Source organism: Helicoverpa armigera, chromosome 3, assembly GCF_030705265.1.
Source record: "Helicoverpa armigera isolate CAAS_96S chromosome 3, ASM3070526v1, whole genome shotgun sequence".
In the NCBI taxonomy this organism is placed as follows: domain Eukaryota; kingdom Metazoa; phylum Arthropoda; class Insecta; order Lepidoptera; family Noctuidae; genus Helicoverpa; species Helicoverpa armigera.
Genome location: NC_087122.1, coordinates 4,600,455 through 4,619,159, shown reverse-complemented (window position 1 = coordinate 4,619,159; position 18,705 = coordinate 4,600,455). Strand labels below are relative to the sequence as shown.

The window sequence follows — 18,705 nt, the reverse complement described above, 5'->3', positions numbered from 1 at the left end:
AATCAAGCATATTTAGGTAAATGATTTATATCTGTTTGATAAGATGTAATTCTACACTAGAACTTGGTTATAAAAACTGGCAAAAACAACAAAAAGTTCACCTGCCTCCTTAATTAATAAGCCCCATATCAAAGCTTTTCTAGACCTTCAAATGTCTACAATACGTATGTAAACGTATGCTAATATAAAGGAATATATCTATAGTTTTAACAGTAAACATTTTAAATTCTTTCAAATTATTCATAATTTAACGAAGTTAAATATGTATAACTATAACGGGATATCCCAAGTCCACACGGACGAAGTAGCAGGTAAAAGCTAGTGGTTAATAAATTAATCAATTAGACGTCACAAACAGGTAAATGACGCAAATGGGCAGTTTTCTGTTATTTTCACGCATAGCAGTCACAGACACCCATGACGACGAGTAAATAATAGGTTTTTTATCGTAATTATTCAGATTTTTATGGACAGATAGATGTAATCAATTTGATAAGATTAATTTATTATTTACAAATAACAATATCACACTGTGCGTACATACACGTAGAGTGTAAATAAAAAATGGTTTTCAGAACCTAATTGAATCAGGACTAATCTCTCTTAAGAAGAACAAATATCACGGCTTAACAAAGATGGACACATTTACATAATTCTAGATAATTCTGTATTTATCAACTACTACCACATGGTTCACAACATGATCGGGTTGATCACATATTTATTTATCAAATCAGATAAGGATTACTTTTCTCTTTTTCGTTATCGCGATCGATTAATGGAAAAATAATCAAAATACAGAATGCTATAAATGGCGATTAATAGACAACCGAAACATTAATAATAAGATAGTAGTCATTAAGAAGCACTCCTGTACAGGATGAAGTGTTTGTTCTTTCTTTTTGTCGTTATAGCAGGTAAGCATAGTTTTATTCTTAAGATAACAGTAAGTAGATATGATTCGAGAATCTATATTAATTCAGTGTTAAGTGGGTGTTATTAAAAAAACAATAGAACTAAATAACCAAAGATATATTTTCCGGAGAGATGTTATATTTGTTTCACATCTTCAGCTTGTGCTGCGAGCGTCCTCAGAGACCCTGTGAAGGGTTACAAGGAAGGTGACAGGTACTTCTATTTTGCGGGAGATGAAGACGACGTCCTTCAACTGATAGATGCCGAGGAGCCAGTCGACTTGGAGTTCATTAAAGATTATGCCAGAAATCCAGCCAATAACGCATACTGGCTTTATACCAGGTACTCATCATTTGAAGATACAAAGTTCTAAATAAATATACACCTTGTTGGCACTCATAACATTCATTGTATTGTATAACGTTTCCAGATCTAATCCTACATCAGCTCAAGTCTTAGTAAATGGTAATGCAGCATCTGTGTCAAATTCCAACATTAACTTCTCAAAGATCACCGTCTTCCTGGCTCATGGATGGAATGGTCATGGCGCTAATACGATGAACCAGTTGCTGGTTGAAGGTAAACATTATTCAGATTTCTCTCTTTTTTTGGTTCTTACATGAAAACCAGTGATTAACTTTAAAATTCTTTCAGCTTTTCTACAGGATGCTGATGTCAATGTCATTGTGCTAGACTGGAGTGCCCTCGCCAACAGGTCTTACACGACTGCTAAAGGAGGCACTGCCGAAGTTGGCAGAGGTCTAGGACAATTCTTAAACTGGCTGTCCACCTTGGGATTATCATTTGAAAGAGTACACTTAGTAGGTTTCAGTCTTGGTGGTCACCTAGTTGGCAATGCTGGCAGGGAAACGGGATCCAGAGTCAAGAGAATCACAGGTATAGTTTTTTTACACGCCTGATTCTTCATCGAGATTAAAACACAGTTCTTTAAATATTTGTTCTATTATAGCATTGGACCCTGCTGGACCTCTATGGGGCTCAGACCGCAACCGCATCGTGCGTACAGATGGACAATACGTTGAAGTAATCCACACAGAAACATCCACGCTCGGATATAAGGACCTCTGTGGAGACGCCGATTTTTACCCTAATGGTGGCTCTAGCATGCCTGGCTGCTACATTGTCACATGTTCCCATAGCCGTGCCTATAAGTACATGGCTAGCACCGTGAAATATAACCATCTTCAGGCCAATGAATGTGCCAGTTTGAGAGAAGCTACTCGTAACAGATGTACAGGCACCCTCAACCCTATGGGCAACAGCAATATCTCCAAGTCTAGGTAAGAAAATAATGCATAATCGTAAAATTGTATTTTATGCAGCAAACTCCTTCCGTCTTACCACAAAAACTTTTAAACGTCAGTTTATGCCTTGTCTAAAAATGTCAAATTATGACGTTGACATATGGTTCATTTTGCAGCCAAAATTTTATTAGACAAGTGTAAAACAGGGTTTAAAGTTTTTGTAGTAAGGCCCCTTGTGTCCAGAATAATCGATCAAAAACCAATAAGTATAATAACTTTCTTCTGACCTATACGTATAGTCCTGAATGTATGTAAAAGAGATATGCAAGGCTAATCATGATTTTTGTTCACAGAGCGGGTATATTCAGAGTCAACACAGCACGCAGCTACCTACTAAGTGAAACTGATGCATTTCATCTTCTTATTATTGATCTTAAAATAATGATTTAAGTTGAACTATCATATTAAACGTTATTTATTTATTTTTTTGTTTTCTTCTTGTACTTGTTTTTTTTTATTGAATGATTTTGCAAAACTAAAACAAACAAAGTTCTAGAAAAATGTTCTCGTCGCATTGGGGCCATTTATTTATTGCTGATTGCTATTGCCAATAAGCCTGATAGGTAAACAATTGATTAAAATGCCGCATAGTGATTGTTCTTATCATAGTAGTGACGAAAATCTCTGAAATCTAAGATGGATAAGTTGATTTGCTAGATAATAATTATCAGCTTCCGCCCACGGGTAAGCCAGCGCGCGAAATCTACTTAAAACCAGATAGAGTTTCAGAGGTATAGGTACAGTTTCGAGTCTATATCTATACGGGGCGCGTACATAAGCGTGCCTTTCAATGCACGCTTAGAGTCTGTAAAGTCAGTACCTATACGAACGAAGTTTTTACGTGTATATAGAATACTAGCTGTTGCCCGCAACTTCGTCTGCGTGGGCAATATAGAATAGTCAAAATACTACTTGTCTCGTAGGTGCATTCTTTCACGTGACAGTATAATTAGGATTAGCACTTAGCAGTCGCAGAGATTCATTGATCAAGGTTGTGTTGTGGATGTGACCATTTATCTAAACAAAAGAAGTAAAGTTTGTGACGTTGTGAATATCTCTGGATCTAGTCAGCCAATTTGGAAAATTATTACGTATGGTGCGTAAGTAATTTTCACAGGAAACAGTTATAATCTATGTCTATATGCTTTAAGTCTGACAAAGCTGTCATTTGTACATTTTCTGCAGCTGCTGAGACTAATCAGAAGCCAGAAAGTCTGTCAGTCTTACCATGGATATCGGCTTGTGTAGTTGACTGGATTGAAGATAGGTAGATAGGTAGTCGCTCCAAGCAAAATATTGGTACTCAAACAGATACGGTGACTGGGAGTCAATCAGCAGGCGCATAGGGTAGGATAGTTTCACTACTGGGGAGAAACACTTGTATGACGGGGATTTTCTGTGCACTTACTCACTATGGTAAGGTTGACCCCATTAGGCGTGCGCGATCCTCGGGCGTGTGAGTAGCGCGGGCGTCGCGAGCACGCTGCATGAACGCGTTTTGCTGCCCTGCGGCGTGTGTGAAGAGTGCAAGCGACGCGCTCGCGGCGAGCACGCGGCTCTCGATCGCGCACGCCTAATGTGGGGGAGGCCTAAGCCGGGACTCCACCGAAATGTTTGCATTAGTTCACGAATAGGCAAAATGTACGTATCTGTGAGAGTCCACTTCATGTGTTCGTACTTGAAACCTGCAGTTTTGCCAAGATTTTCAAAATGTACGCTTGCAATTTTTCATTTGTTGGTGGAGCCAGCAAATCGAAAGAAACATAAGTGTTGTATACTGTGCGTCACTACCGCACTCCGGGAAAATTTCGCTCTTGCGGAGGACGTTCATATACCATATTTTGTGTCACACAGGACGACAGTAAGTATCCACCGAAACACTTTCAAAGATCTGATGAACGAACAAATCAGACCTGACTTGGTCACCTGGGGCCAATCAGAGCTCTATGAAGCGATCATATGCTTTGGCTCCAACTGTTATTGTGGTTTCTGAAAATTTATTCACCTCATTCAACGATGAATGTAATTCTGATAGCGCAGAAGCTGACGTTGGCAGGTCGACTCTTTTGACTTCTCGAATAGGATACCATTGGTTTTTGTGCAATGCACACCTGCAATGCATGCTGGATTAGGATAGGATATAGGTGGATAGGATTTGCAACAGAGAACAATAATTCTGTCTTTGTGATTGAACGACATCAAACGTATTTTTATATAAAGGTGTTTTTAGACTTGGCTCGGGTCTTACTGAGACTGTTCGTAATCGTGACCAGTGTATTTGCGATCAGAAGTTGAAAGTAAGCATGTCTCTGGTATGCGACGCGCAATTTGAACGTTTTCAGACGCATAAAGCATTTTATGTGTGTATGGTATTAAATCGAGAAAGCTCCCATTTCTTATCTGCACTTTGTATCTGGGCTTGTTTTAAAGCTACAGAATCCTACATTACCTACCTACCTCACGCTTAGCAGCGCTTGCGAGAGACAGATCCTCCTTTCTTCTAGGATTAAGTTTACATATTTAGCATCAGAAAAAATAATTAAGGTCTACTTAATATTACTCACTCAAAGTAATTTGTTTTAAGGCCACCACATTAGTGGAAGATAAGCTAAACTATGTTTATGACAAAATCCTGATATGAACTCCATCTGTAACTTTAAATTATAATTAATTGTTCCACTAAAGTCATCATTTTTGACATAATGTTCAAAAAATAATTTAGATGGCACCGTTTTAAATTTGGCTGAGAACTATTAATTTTCCTTTCATCAAGGTAATAATTATAATTGGATTTTGATGTGGCACGGCAAACTGACAAACACTATTGAAATGTCTATCGAAAAATTACACTACTTGTTAAAATATGGTGAATTACGGAAAATACACAACTCCATCTGTTGAAATAATAATCCTCTATAAAGAATGTATTGTAATTTATTGTCATTTACCACCTCGCTCCTTTGACAAATTTGATGTATTTTATTTACCACAGATTACCACAGATGGAGCTACTTTAACCTTGGCTAAACAAAATTTTCATATTTTTTTTTTCTTCCAAAGTTACTTATGAGGGTGTGATTTTCTGTGTAAAGGTTAATAATAGGCCGATCAACTAATATAAGTACAACATTCAAATGTACAGTTTTGACAAACAGATTGCGTGTCGCAATATTTTACATCTTGAATTCACAAAATTAATCATATCTTTTGATAGAGTGAATCGATTTCGATGAAACAAAACCAAGTAATACCCAAGTTACGTAGAATTTTTGTATATAAGCATTGTCTGCATTCAATTCGTAGATTTTACGTGAATCCCGAACGAACAAACAGATAAACAGACAAACAGACAAAAATGACATAAATGATGGAAATGGGTTTTGTTAGTTATCCTTTAACATGCTGGCAATTTTTTTTGTCAATTTCTTCAATGTACAAAAATTACTTTTCTACAAATTTATTATATGTATAGATTCTCTGATTATAATTTCTTCGCTTAAATGTAACTTAAAGCTTAAATTACGTAACGTAATTCGCTTAAATTTAACGCGCACCACGTTAACAAGATTTTAGACGTTATCGCTCAAAACGATTAACATAATTCCCATAACTTAACAACTGAATGTAAAATATCTATTCAAAATACATACATTTACAGATTTATATACTAAATAAGATTTACATAAATAAACCTGGGTTGATAATGTATTACTTATCTTATAATTCCTCCACTATGTTATAAACGTAATGTTTCATTTATACTTTTGCTCCGTGACAAGTGACAACTTCTAATCACGTTTAATGTAAACAAAAAATATTTTAGTGATTTTTCTTAATATCACGAAATTTTCTTCATCAATGTATTGACGTCGTTCATTTTTCAATATTTTTCAAATGCATTTGATGAATCTGTAACAAAGATATTTAATGAAATATTTTCGAAAAATTTAATTTGACTGCTGCTGCTCTACTATAACATAATTCTGCTACTACCCCGTAATCTAGAAAAAAATCATGCATTAAAATACTTACATTAATCAGGCCCTTCTTAATGATTACTCGAAATGTATATTTCAATAGATAAATACATTCCAGATCTGATTATTTTCATTGGGATTTCCCACTACAGGGCTATTTTCATACAACATTCATAAGGAAATATTTCAGAAAAACTAAAACATCACAAAACTGAAAACAATTACCTATTATTTACTTTGTTAGGTACATTATCAACATTAATGGTACGATATCATACGTTATGTTTTTAAAACCCGCAAGTTAAGAAACAAAATGGAAAAACAACACAATGAAATTGTGTGGTTGTGACGTCCACACTAATTAATTATCGTTATCGAATCGCTGTGATTCAGATTGATATTGGCTATCAAGGTCACGTATGAAGGATTAGGATAATCGTGTTTGTCCATAATTCTTTTATTTCGCTTGTAATTGCTGAATGCAGAGGGTATTAAAATTGTTAAAATGCTCTTGTAATTTTATCAATTTTTGTTTTTTAAAAAGCTGCGAAAATCTGTTGTTTCCTATGTCTAATGAACAGCAAAGTTGAGCTCAAGATCATATTATTATCGAATGATGCCAGCCAGGTATAATTGCGAAGCATAATTTTTTTAAATGGATTATGGAACGCGACCGAAAGGTAGACCAAGGAAATGCTGGAGAGACTTGGCAGGTTCCTCTCGAACTAGCCACAAGCAGCGATGGATAAAGAAAATGGAAGGCCATGAGGGAGGCCTTTGCCCAGCAGTGGGACAGCATAGGATAAATAAAATTAAAAAGACCTGTAAGAAATACCTATGTCTTCTTACCTTATCTTTCTCCAGCCACCTTCGAATGAAGGAGCGAACAGGCGATGATCTTGGTGCACTTTTGCCGTCCGTCTCAAGTTAACAATACAGCCGATCCCGATGGTCACCATACAACCAAACGCCGTGAACCACATGAATGAGATGCGGTATAAGTATGGCACTTCACTGAAAATAAGGTTACAATTCAAAAAAATATATAGTTTAAAACTAAAAAACACGCTAGTCACGTATTGTCACCAGAACTCAGAGCGTGTGCAAAATTTCATCGTAATCGAAGACCGGGAAGTTTGTCAAATTAAGCTTCTAAGATTTTCTTAGATACATAAGTTATAAGTATAGCTAATATAAGCGTGTTAACAATCTTCTTAGTTGATACCCATCCGAGATATATCTTTGAAAGAGGTTCTTATCAAATGTCCTTTTGGTGTGATATTCGATATTAAGCACAGAGCCTTTAAAACCAAATATACAAAGTACTTTAAAACCAATTTTCAAAAAGAATGTATTTTATGTATGCCATAAAGCTATCTCTACAATATCGGTTTAAATTATAAGTAGGTAGGCCCTTTCATTCCATTCCTGACATAATCTACTCAATCATGAATTTGCACCTGGGTAGCCTATACCTATAATTTTAAACATCGCAATCAGAGCTAACGATTACACTATCTCAAACTGACAAAGGCTTAATTAATTAAAACTGATGAGGATTTTTGACAGCTTAGATTAGGATCTTTGCAAGCTCATTGCATAATTGGTTTACAACGTCGTGCAAAAAAAAAGTACTTAAAAAAACATGGAATTAAAAAAAATGCCATGATAATAGGCCTGGTATTCAGCCCAAACATTTTATGTACGTATCACACCAATTACATGGTGCTTTAACTAACATTTTGATCGTTTTACTATCTGCACAGCAGGTACAATTGGTAATCACATTACATAACATATTAAGTAGGTATGTACCTACGTACAATCCACGAACGATGAGATAAATTAATAAAACAACGGATTTACCAACCTTTCAGCATCAGCCACACTAGGCACAAATTGATCGAAGTCGTAAGTACAGTTGTGCGTGAACCTCTGCTTCTCATTGGACATCAACAAGCCCCGAGCCTGTGCTAACTGCGACTGCGCAGCGATCCACCACGCTGACGTCAGACCTATTATACCTCCTGATAATGCACTCTAGAATAAATAATAAATAAATAATTATAAAGTTGTATATAGCATTTGCAGTAAAAAGAAAAAATATGACTTTTTTAATATTAATAAAAATATAGGATAAAGTCAAATCAGTATTTTTATGAGGACCTGAATGAATAAAACAGGTTATAATCGTCCCATTTAATTGCACTTGAGTGTACAAGAGCAATATGAAAGCATAGCATAAAACGACAATAAATAAAACATCAAATAAGTAAGGTTGTTTACCGTAGAATCTATGAAAGGTAAGAACATTCCCATGAGGAACACTCCAGCTAAGGGTCCCATGGATGCTGAGGACAGACTCATAGTCAGCTGTAAGACGGAACCCAACATCTCTACTACGAATACTAGACCTAAAAACAATGACATTATAAATGAGAAGCAAAGGAAAACTTTTGAATCATAATAAAGAATTTTAAGGACCACATTTTCTTTGTTTAAAATGGTTTTCAAGATATATTATGTTAGGTTTGGTCAAAAGATATTCTACCTACCAACACAAATAACTCCAAGTATGACAACGACTGATCTGACCAATATCTGCGTTTGTCTATGAGTCAGTTCTTTGAAAAATGGCTTCAAAAATCTTCTAATACAACGGCAGCCATTGAATTCAAACCAGTTGACAAGGAGCTGAAAATATCTTAGAATTAAAAATCTCGAAAATATTTACTTAGGTTCGATTTTTCAACCGCCCCATGTGACACTTATCTGAAGAATATAATCGACGTTTAGACAGCATTTTGTTAAACCACCATATTTATTTCTGAGATAGAGGTTAACTGATGATTGGCAAATCGGCCCATAGTTGTTTTTTTTTTTCCTTATCGAAATTGACCCCCGTAATTGATCTAATAAGCATAATCTTAATCTTCTTTGACGTTATCAGGCAATGGTGGATGGGATTGTATGAAAAACTAAAGGCTGCTTATAATATCGTAAGATGATAAAACAAATCAACACAAAACAAATTAGTCATGCACTTTGCAAAAGATTACGTTTGAATGTGATTACAGTATTTTGTTACTTGCTTTAGCACTTCCTGAAAAACATAGTTTAAACAAGATTAATCCATTGCAAATGTTGTTGAAATTGTACCAGCTGTTTCTCATGGCCTCAAGCATCCCGCCATATTATGTGGCTTTCTATTGGTGAAAGAATTTCAAAACTCGGTTCTGTTGATCCAGAGATTACTCCGTACCACCTCATAAACTTACCTCTTTATAATATGAGAACAGGAGAATCGATATCATGCATATTCAATGTTTTATATCTGTCAGATTAATTCAAGAAGTCATTAACCTTAGTTTTATAAGCGCCACTTATTTACTTACCTAAGAGATGCACTGAAAACTCCAGCTACAAATATTCCAGGCATACCGGGCCAGTCTCCCAAAACATCCATGACTAGTAAAGGCAACAGTTGGTCCTTAGCTAGAGCCAGCTTAGAGTCTAACGGGTCACAGTCGTGGTACTTAGCGAAGGCTAACAACCCACTGTACCCGCATATTAGCATTATGAATACCACCCCGAACAAAAAACCCCAAACAGCCCTGAAAGATTGAAGAAATCATTTTGTGTTTCAAAATTGCAAAAAAACAGATTAATTATTATCCTTAGTAAATTACCAAATTGCAAAAGGATTACGCTATTTTATTTACTAATGAGTTTGCGTCACAAATTGTTTGTTTGTGAATCAAAAACTGATCAATCATAATCGTGTGGGTATTATTGAAATTGATTTGTTTGATTAGAACATATTTCCTCATACAGAAATTAGGTATTTCCAAGTTTTATTTAGGTACTTGATTTGTAAGTAATAAGGTTATCTGTCAATCTTAATGTATTTTGAATAACATTCCTTTTGAAACAAGTAATTATTAGTTAAGATATCATCTAAATCCTGACCTTATCGAAGACTTGAGCTCACGCAATGCAAGAAACCGTTGCAACATGGACTGATTTACAGCAACATTGCCGATCCAGTAGAAAGTCGAACCGATGGAGACGGACCAGATAGAATGTCTCACCGTTAGGTCTAGACTCACTCTACAAAATAACACAAAAATGTCATATCAATAATTGGAAAAAATCTTAAAATGTGGTGTCAAAAACTTTCACGAATGATAAAAAAATCGAATATAGAGAGTTTGACTATTTCATCACATTATTAGCCTATCGATCCACTCCACTCCATCCACTTTTGAAAGTAGGCCTCTCCCACAATTGCGGGATTGTTCAAAAGAGTTAGGGCGGCCCAGAGACACAAAGGGCTCCATAAGGAACATGGTGGATTTTAGTCAGTAAGAGTCTGAGACTCCCTCACGCTGTACCTACCCACAAAAAAGAGGCTGTTAAGAATGAGCACTAGTCATCCCTTTGCCTACTAGCCAATACCATATATAACAGATTTAAAATACGTAAAAGAAAATAGTTACGGTGGTATTTCCAGTCGTCCTGTGTTCCAATTTTCTCGAAACACCTCTTGAAAACCGCCGGCTATGATAGTGCCTTTTATAACGACTATGATCATAGCGCCAATCATCACTATAGTTTGGATCACATCTGTCCACACAACGGCTTTCAGGCCACCCTGGATAATAAAAAAAAATAAACAAATATGAATAATAAATCGCCATACACTCGTAATTATGGATACGATTCGTGTTAGATCCCTTTAAAAAAACGTGCCACCTAAAAATTTGTTAGTACATGAATAAGTAAATAGATAAATAAAAGTTAATACCTAATGAAAATCATAATATTGCTTACCAAAGACGTATAAAATATGCAAACTATGCATACTGCAGAAGTTGTAATGTGAATGTTAACTCCAGTCACTGAAAAATAAAAGTAAAATATGGAAAAATATCCCCCAAACACTGAGAAACTTTTCACTATCCCTCATCTACTTACAATCTCTTACCTTGATTAAATGCTAAAGCTGGTACATAAACTACAATAGGCAGCCATGCCATCTATAATAAATAAATATCAGTAAGTAACAATTTTATTTACTTTTCAATTTTCATTTTATTTTAATCCAAAGATATTGTTTCAGTTTCGACTTACCAAGTAAACGGTGAAAATCACAGAACCAAACACTCTCAGGCGTTTATCATATCGGAGTTCTAAGTACTGAAACAATTTATTTCACATTTTATATGCTTATTTTTTAAACAAAACTTCTAAATAATTAATTGTTTAAATAAAGCAGTTAATGAACTAAAATGAAAAACATTAATTTCTTTTTCGCGCCATTTCGAATGGTATTTTACATTATGACGTCCACAGACTAAAACTTTTATTCGGACTCTAATAAAGCCGATGTCAATAATAAGGCTATAATAATTTAGTCATTTATTTCTGGCTGATTTTACCAGAAAAATGAATAACAACCATATTATAGGGAATGAAAAAAGAAAAACAAAAGTTTATGGCATCCAGCGATTTTTCGACGAAATCGGACAGTATCTATAGGCTAATGGTCGTAATAAAAGGTTAGACTTTGTGAACAACATATACGACCTTTTTGCTATTTGGAAAGTTTTAGTGCCTGTTTATTTATTGTCTCTAAACCAAATATTTTTGAAGGATATAAAAATAATTATTCTATTCTTACCTCGTACGCTGATGTTAATTTCAATTCATGGAGTATTGGTAAAAATGTATAAGAAATTATTACTGACATTAAAAGAGTACCGATTAAAGTAAACACATAAGGTGTTCCATAAATGTACAACTCTGTCGGTATACCTAAAAGGGATATTCCTGAAATAAAGCTGAAAATTATGAAAATATAGGTCAGTAACTATCTGGCTACTTAAGCACATTTTTCTATCAGAATTAAATTATTTGCCGAATTAATTTACCTTGCCACTAATGAGAAGCAGACGGGCAACAACTTCATATTTCGTCCTCCCATCAAATAGTCCTGGGTAGAACTCTGTTTCTTTACGAACCCGAAGTACACACCAATTCCACCACATATTGTTAACATAAAAATAAACAGTACATAGTCAAACCATGCGAAATGCTGGAGGGAAAGTCTTACTTCCGACACATTTAATTTTTCTTCAGACATTTTATTATTTTATTTATTTACTAATACTATAAACACAATCGCCGAAGACACATCTCAGTAACAAAGTGTGAATGAATGTTAGAGCAATTTTACAATTGCCGCCCGCGATTTTCCTTGATGGTCAGGGGCTATTTTTGTTCCAATTGACCATTTCCTGTGTCAGTCTAAAATAGACTTTAATGTATCTTCAAAGGATACTGTTACAACCGTTGACTTTGAACGTATAAATCACTGATGTTGTGTAAGGTTGTAACCATGTAGGAACTGTTAACCATGTGAATAGTTAAAATACATACGAGGATGAACAATTTTTTTTTTTCTTTAAGCATAAAACTTTTTATTTAAAAAAATAACAACCAATGAGGTCAATTATGTATTGACACAAAAGTACTGACCTTTTTTGCTAAAAAAATAAAAGAAAGCCATTATGCCAAATAAAAAAAAGTAAAGAAATAAAACTAATGGCATCCATTGATTATTTTGACCAAAAACGACCAGTATTCATTTGAGTTATAACTTACGAAAGAAGATTGTTAAAAATATGTATATTTATTTACCAACCTCTTTTAACGACCACCATAAATATTAGTAGTATCAGAATTATTTTCAGGATTCTAAAGCATTCAGTGTGTTTCTAGGTATGTACTTATTGAAATAATTATTCAATATATTTAGGTATCTGTAGTTGTTTCCTCTCCTATAAAGAAAGTAGTAAAGTTCAATAAAGAACAGGTTTTATTGAAACGATTTATTACATAAATATAAAATTAACATACTTAACGTTAACTATGAAATTAACTTATTTCTTCGGTTTCGGTAATTGGTTTCATGTTTATTGAGGTAGAATTGGCGTGGCAGGCTTCCTGTAACAAAATACTTACATTTTATTATGTAACGATTTATTAATTGCTGGCAGTTAGTAAAGTATCGTGTCAATACTTAACTGGATTGTGTTTTCGCTAGCAGAATTCGTATGAATTAGAAAAATACTAAATTAATAAATGACCATACACTTAACTACGATGAATGCATAACCTTTCAAGTTTCTTTGCTTTTCTGAAGCTAGCCAAAAACACTTAACTAAGAGTGTTCTGTTATTTTATTTCGCCTTGCGCAAAGTTGTAGCCTGATTCGGACAAGCAAAGCTTGACAAGACAAAATCTCAACCAACCTTATTCTGTCCATAAGCACTAATATAGGGTTCATCAGTAGGGTGCGGGGGTTCCTTGAAGAGCTTCCTGAGCTGCGGTGCCAGCAGGCTCGGCGCGGGCGGCAGGTGCGGCGTGCCGCGCGCGCGGTTGATGCGCGACACCACTGCGCCCACGCACATGGTCACCGCCATGCCGGCTAGTGTGTACCACATGTACGATACTCGGAGCACTGGGTTTACGTCTTGACTGGAAGAGTTAGAAGGTATTATGTTAACAAGTGTATGGATGGATAAAGAAAGACTACCAGTTTATCAGAGTTCTTGTCTAGCGTGTCTAGTAAGTTGTACTGGGAAGAATATTTAAAGTCCATAGACCTAGAGGTATTATATGTATTTATTGCACTACTAAAAACTCTGATTTCAATCTTTGTGCCTAGTTTGTTTGTCAGTTGTTCAATAGTTTTAGTACCTACACACATGGGTACATCTTTTAGGCAAGCCGTAGGTACTCAAGTATCGCATCAAGGATTGCCTTCAGAATGTAACTAAAAAGTTGCTATCGAAATAGACATTCTTACTTACCTAAAAACTGATTCTTCAATCACATCTTCAACTGTAGTAAAATTGTACGTGCATCCTACAGTTGTCAGAGATTTGTGTGAGTGCTTTATCTGCCCCCTAGCTATGGCCAGCTGTGACGTCAGACACCACCATGACATCACCGCAAGACCGCTGACTCCACCAACTAGTGCTCCCTGGAAATATGAATCGAGTTTTTGTAGTACAGTCAACTTCAGGTCAGTGGTAACAGTTTTATAGGAAAATCGTTCTTATTACTATTGATTTAAGGTGTATGACAGCTACCACTGATATGCAGCCTACAGTACCAAAAGTAAACAGAGGAGTTATAGGTGCAATATTTATGGCAGAAAAATCAGATTGAAACTCACTGTAGCATCAACCCACGGCATGAGGATGCCCATTGTGAACACTCCCAGTTGAGGGCCCATCGTCATAGACTCCAGCGTCATCGTCAGCTGCAAGATTGTCCCCATCTTCTCTACTATGAATACCAGCCCTGGAATTAAATAGGTATTTAATCATTAAGGCCTATAATAAAATCACTAAAATAATGGCAATTGACAGTCTAGGGGTATAACTAAAAATCTTGTTCTTAAGAATATCGCCTTTGTGCTAGTCAGAGCTATTTCTGAGTGGGTCTTATGGTAGTGCGAGAAGTATGGATGTGCTGGGCGTTAAATAAGGCATTCCATAGATATTAGAAGGAAGCCAGCCCACGAGTTAAAATATATCGTTATCCGATGTCTCCACGTCTTCCCATACCCTCACAGATATCAGATTAACATGAAATTAAAATGCTTGCCAAAGTATTTACCTACACAGAGCGTGCCCAGGGTATAACGACTCCCCTCATGAGCCAGCTCGCCTGTCGGTCAGTCAGCGCCTTCGCGAAGAACGGCTTGTAGAAGTCTTCTAGTACTACTGCTGACATCGAGTTCAGACTCGTTGACAATGAACTGCGGATAATATACAAGTTGACAATCAATTTTAAGATAGTAACGCAATCAACGAATTCTAATGACTTCAATTCAACATATCAAATCATACATAAAATAATTTTGCAAGCTGTCTTTGGCTAACTATCTATATTGAACTAACTTTTAAATGCAACTCGGACTGAACCTCGAAAATCGAAGATTTTACCTCAAAGCGGCACTAAATATTCCAGCAATGAAGACTCCCGGCAACCCAGGGATTTCTCCAAGAACATCCATCACTAGCAACGGTAGTAGCTGATCTTTCGCCTTTGCCAACTGAAATTGTAAAATATCAGTATGTTGTAATACCTAATGGTATTTCTTGAAAGTTATTTCATGTGGGTTTGAATGAGTTCATGTTCGAGACCTAATATTACCAAATTGTAGGTACCTAACATTTGAAATTCTTTATTGCCTGCTTGTTGTGCTAACTCTGGCTTGGTAAATAAGTGTGATGGTATGTAAATAGCATATTTGTATACTGGCATAGGTACGTTAGCTGTGGCTCAATATATGCATTTTTAAATTGCAAGATTGGTTCCACGCTGTTCTCAATCCTGTGCAATTTATAGGAGTCAATTGCGGGAAGTGAATCATTGGTGTTATTAGGCTAGTAACCCATCCATCATTTATTGTGCTGAGCTGAGGCCGTGACAATATTGATAAAGGTTAATCTTACCTTAGTTTGTAAAGGATCACAGTCGTGGAATCGTGCGTAGATCAATAGCCCGCAGTACAGGCAGAAGCAGTAGAGAAACGAGATGCCAACGCAGAATAAGAAAACTGCCCTGCGAATGATATTGTACAATTAATGATATCCCTTTACTTAAGCTTTACAATGTCTTTCAAGAAGGTGTGTCACTACGTAGTATTTTTGGCTCACTAAATAGTAAATAGGTATGAACAATGTTGTAGGAAAAACATTTAATTCCATTTGAGCAAGATGTTGTTACTGACTTACCACTTAGCGCCCCTCAGAGTTGGCAACGCAAGATATCTTTGGATCATAGTTTGATTGACGGCGTTAGACTGGAGCCAGTAGATAGTTCCACCGACCACGAGACTCCATATTGTGTGCCGCGTCAGAGGATTGGGATCCCAACTGGAACACAATTATAATATGCTTATTAAACCATTGTGTAAAATCGTGTAAGAAATAAAATAGACTCCTTGATAAAAAAAAATGCAGCAGGTTTGTGTGTGATTGCTATTTTAATTAAGATCTTACTCGCCTCTGTAAAAAGTTCTCATTAATACAGTAGTTATAACAGCAGTTCAAGAATAGGAAATATTGAAACTTCAACACTATATCTAGGTATTAAATGTAATACCTACTATTCAACTACGTATTTAAAGCGGGGATATTCCCAGCCGTAAATATTACAATAAAGACTGATACGAATAGGTATGTCAGCGAGGTGCAATTTTCTTAGATAAACGTTTCCTTTAAATCAGAACTTGCGAGCTGTGGGTGTCTCGTATAGATAGCCACAAAAACGATCCTAGTTTTACTGCTGGGAAAAAGAAGTCGAGCTGCGAATTCTACAGCAACACGTGTCTGTCTGTTAGGTTTGAACAGCCAGATTTATACTGTCTATAAATAATAGTTACCTACCTACAAAGTTCGTACACAAAACAGCATTGCAAATATGACGAATAGCTTATGTGTTAGTTATAATAAGATCGGTACTGTAGGTACTACTTACTCCGGCAATTCGATCCTCCCGCTGTCCAAATTCCTCTGCCAGACCACTCCAATACCGCCCACATCAATAGTCCCTTTGATTGCGACCAAGGCCATCGCGCCAAACATCGCCGTAATTTGGATCACGTCCGTCCATACTACTGCTTGTAATCCACCCTGGATGGAAATGTATTAACTGTTTTTTGTTAGCTTTACAACCAACGCTAATTATTTAGTACGCTACCTCACAGAAACATACAAACAGCTTACTATTAATAACTAAACTGATTAATGTATTTATCCTTTTAATTTTGTTTATAGCTAAATAAAATTCAAATCATTTTACAACCAATTGAATAATACCTGTCTTTAGTGATCCTAACTAAAAAACAATCTTATCGCTAGGGCTTACCGCACTTGTGTAGAATATGCAGACCAAACACACTATTGGAGTAATCACGTGTATGTTAACACCCGTTACTGTAAATAAAATAGAAATTAACTTATTTATTAACTGCTGAAATCTAAACGCATAATTAAAAGTGCTCATACGTAAATAAGGTCCAGTGATACTACCCTGTGGGAAACCTCAAAATAGGTACATACGATAGATATGCTGAAAGTCAAAGGTTTTATTCATCACATAAATTCGTTCAGTATACCTACTTAGAGTTCATTCGTCTGTAATCTCACAGACCCATGGATTCAAATGTCTAATTAAGCTATGAAAAGTATATGTTACCTTGATTAAATGCTAGTGCTGGAACATAAATGACAATCGGCAACCAGCCTATCTGAAATATACCATTATATTCTTATACATAGCAACTGAAATTCAGTATAAAATAAATAGGATATGGGCAAAACGAACTTACCAACGTAAAAGCGAATAATATTGATCCAAACAATCTTACTCTATTGTCGAATCGTATTGATAAGTACTGAAAAAGAAAAGTCAATTTTAGGTCGAGTTGACATAGCGATTACGATAGCGTGCTTTGTTGCTCTACTCTACTCGGTGAGTCGCACCATTTAACTACAGCCATATCTGAGTTTTCAGCAATTTTCAGCTGTCAAATCACCGATTTGAAGAATGGGCGTCGATCACGGCTGGTAATAGTTATAGTTAAATAGTGTAACTGACCCTAAAGTTCATGTTTTTACCTCGTAATTTGATGTAATCTTGAGTTCGTGAAACACAGGTAGATAAATCTGTGTCATTATGATAGACATCAAGAATATTGCTCCTATGATATATGCGTACTGGGTTCCGTGCATGTAGACTTCCGTCGGTGACCCTAACAGGGTTATGCCCGAAACAAAACTGAAGAGAGAAAAGTTCCCTTGAATACAATATATTGTTATGTGCGTAGACAGTGATCATTTTATATAATTGAACTATACATAGGTAACCTACCTTGCCACAAGAGACATAGAAACAGGAATCACTTTCATGTTCCTTCCACCAAGCAGGTAATCCGCTTGCGTGGTCTGTTTCTTCATGAAACCCCAGTACACTCCCACCACCGCACTGATAGCCAACATCAACACGAACACAACGTAATCTACCCACGAGAACCTTTGCATCATATGCGTCAGGTCTGCAACTTCCCCTCGCATCTCCCCCATTTTGCAAAAAAGAAACTAAAAATTATCCTTCTCAAAAATCACATAGACTGACTGTACAAGGCACTTTCCCACTTTCCTAGACCAAACTTCCTTTTGCAACACAACCCTATGTTTTATTATTTTTCGGGACAAGGGGTTTTGTTATTGAAACTGATAGCCCGTATCATATCGATATGCGTTGCGCTAAAGGCACCCAACATTCAAATGCATGAGTCCGCCGAGACGTAAGCTCAATCTGTTACAATGAAACAATTACGATAACTCGCAATTTAAAAGAGGATGTTGCGAGATCGCCCCCCAACGGTAGCTAGGAGCGAATCG

The 18,705-nt window shown here is 36.0% G+C and overlaps 2 protein-coding genes across 2 annotated transcripts; one reads left to right on the top strand and one right to left on the bottom strand.

Annotated features, from left to right (window-relative positions):
* Positions 1 to 762: 762 nt before the first annotated feature.
* LOC110383756 (lipase member H) lies at positions 763 to 2,662 on the top strand. The gene is made up of 6 exons (XM_021344623.3): positions 763 to 917; positions 1,074 to 1,257; positions 1,346 to 1,494; positions 1,570 to 1,812; positions 1,886 to 2,216; positions 2,534 to 2,662. Exons 1-6 carry the CDS (start codon positions 881 to 883, stop codon positions 2,628 to 2,630), a joined length of 1,041 nt encoding a protein of 346 aa, XP_021200298.3. The 5' UTR covers positions 763 to 880; the 3' UTR covers positions 2,631 to 2,662.
* A 3,180-nt stretch (positions 2,663 to 5,842) lies between these two features.
* Positions 5,843 to 18,641, bottom strand: LOC110383820 (uncharacterized). The gene is given in 30 exon segments (XM_064042990.1): positions 5,843 to 6,149; positions 7,067 to 7,231; positions 8,088 to 8,257; positions 8,504 to 8,631; positions 8,773 to 8,859; positions 8,862 to 8,911; positions 9,613 to 9,831; positions 10,187 to 10,327; positions 10,717 to 10,871; positions 11,051 to 11,118; positions 11,205 to 11,256; positions 11,351 to 11,416; positions 11,901 to 12,060; positions 12,151 to 12,371; positions 12,758 to 12,765; positions 13,162 to 13,225; positions 13,534 to 13,759; positions 14,095 to 14,267; positions 14,463 to 14,590; positions 14,909 to 14,929; positions 14,932 to 15,050; positions 15,238 to 15,347; positions 15,751 to 15,859; positions 16,033 to 16,173; positions 16,778 to 16,932; positions 17,168 to 17,235; positions 17,498 to 17,549; positions 17,631 to 17,696; positions 17,920 to 18,079; positions 18,173 to 18,641. Coding segments are annotated over 30 exon segments (3,513 nt in total). The 5' UTR covers positions 18,385 to 18,641; the 3' UTR covers positions 5,843 to 6,130.
* Between the last annotated feature and the right edge of the window lie 64 nt (positions 18,642 to 18,705).

What these genes read in the sequence shown, in the direction of transcription:
- LOC110383756 (XM_021344623.3), top strand. Translation starts at nt 881, where the DNA reads ATGAAGTGTTTGTTCTTTCTTTTTGTCGTTATAGCAG. An exon ending in GCATACTGGCTTTATACCAG is followed by an intron (nt 1,258 to 1,345) that starts GTACTCATCATT and finishes TAACGTTTCCAG; the next exon opens with ATCTAATCCTACATCAGCTC. An exon ending in CAGAGTCAAGAGAATCACAG is followed by an intron (nt 1,813 to 1,885) that starts GTATAGTTTTTT and finishes GTTCTATTATAG; the next exon opens with CATTGGACCCTGCTGGACCT.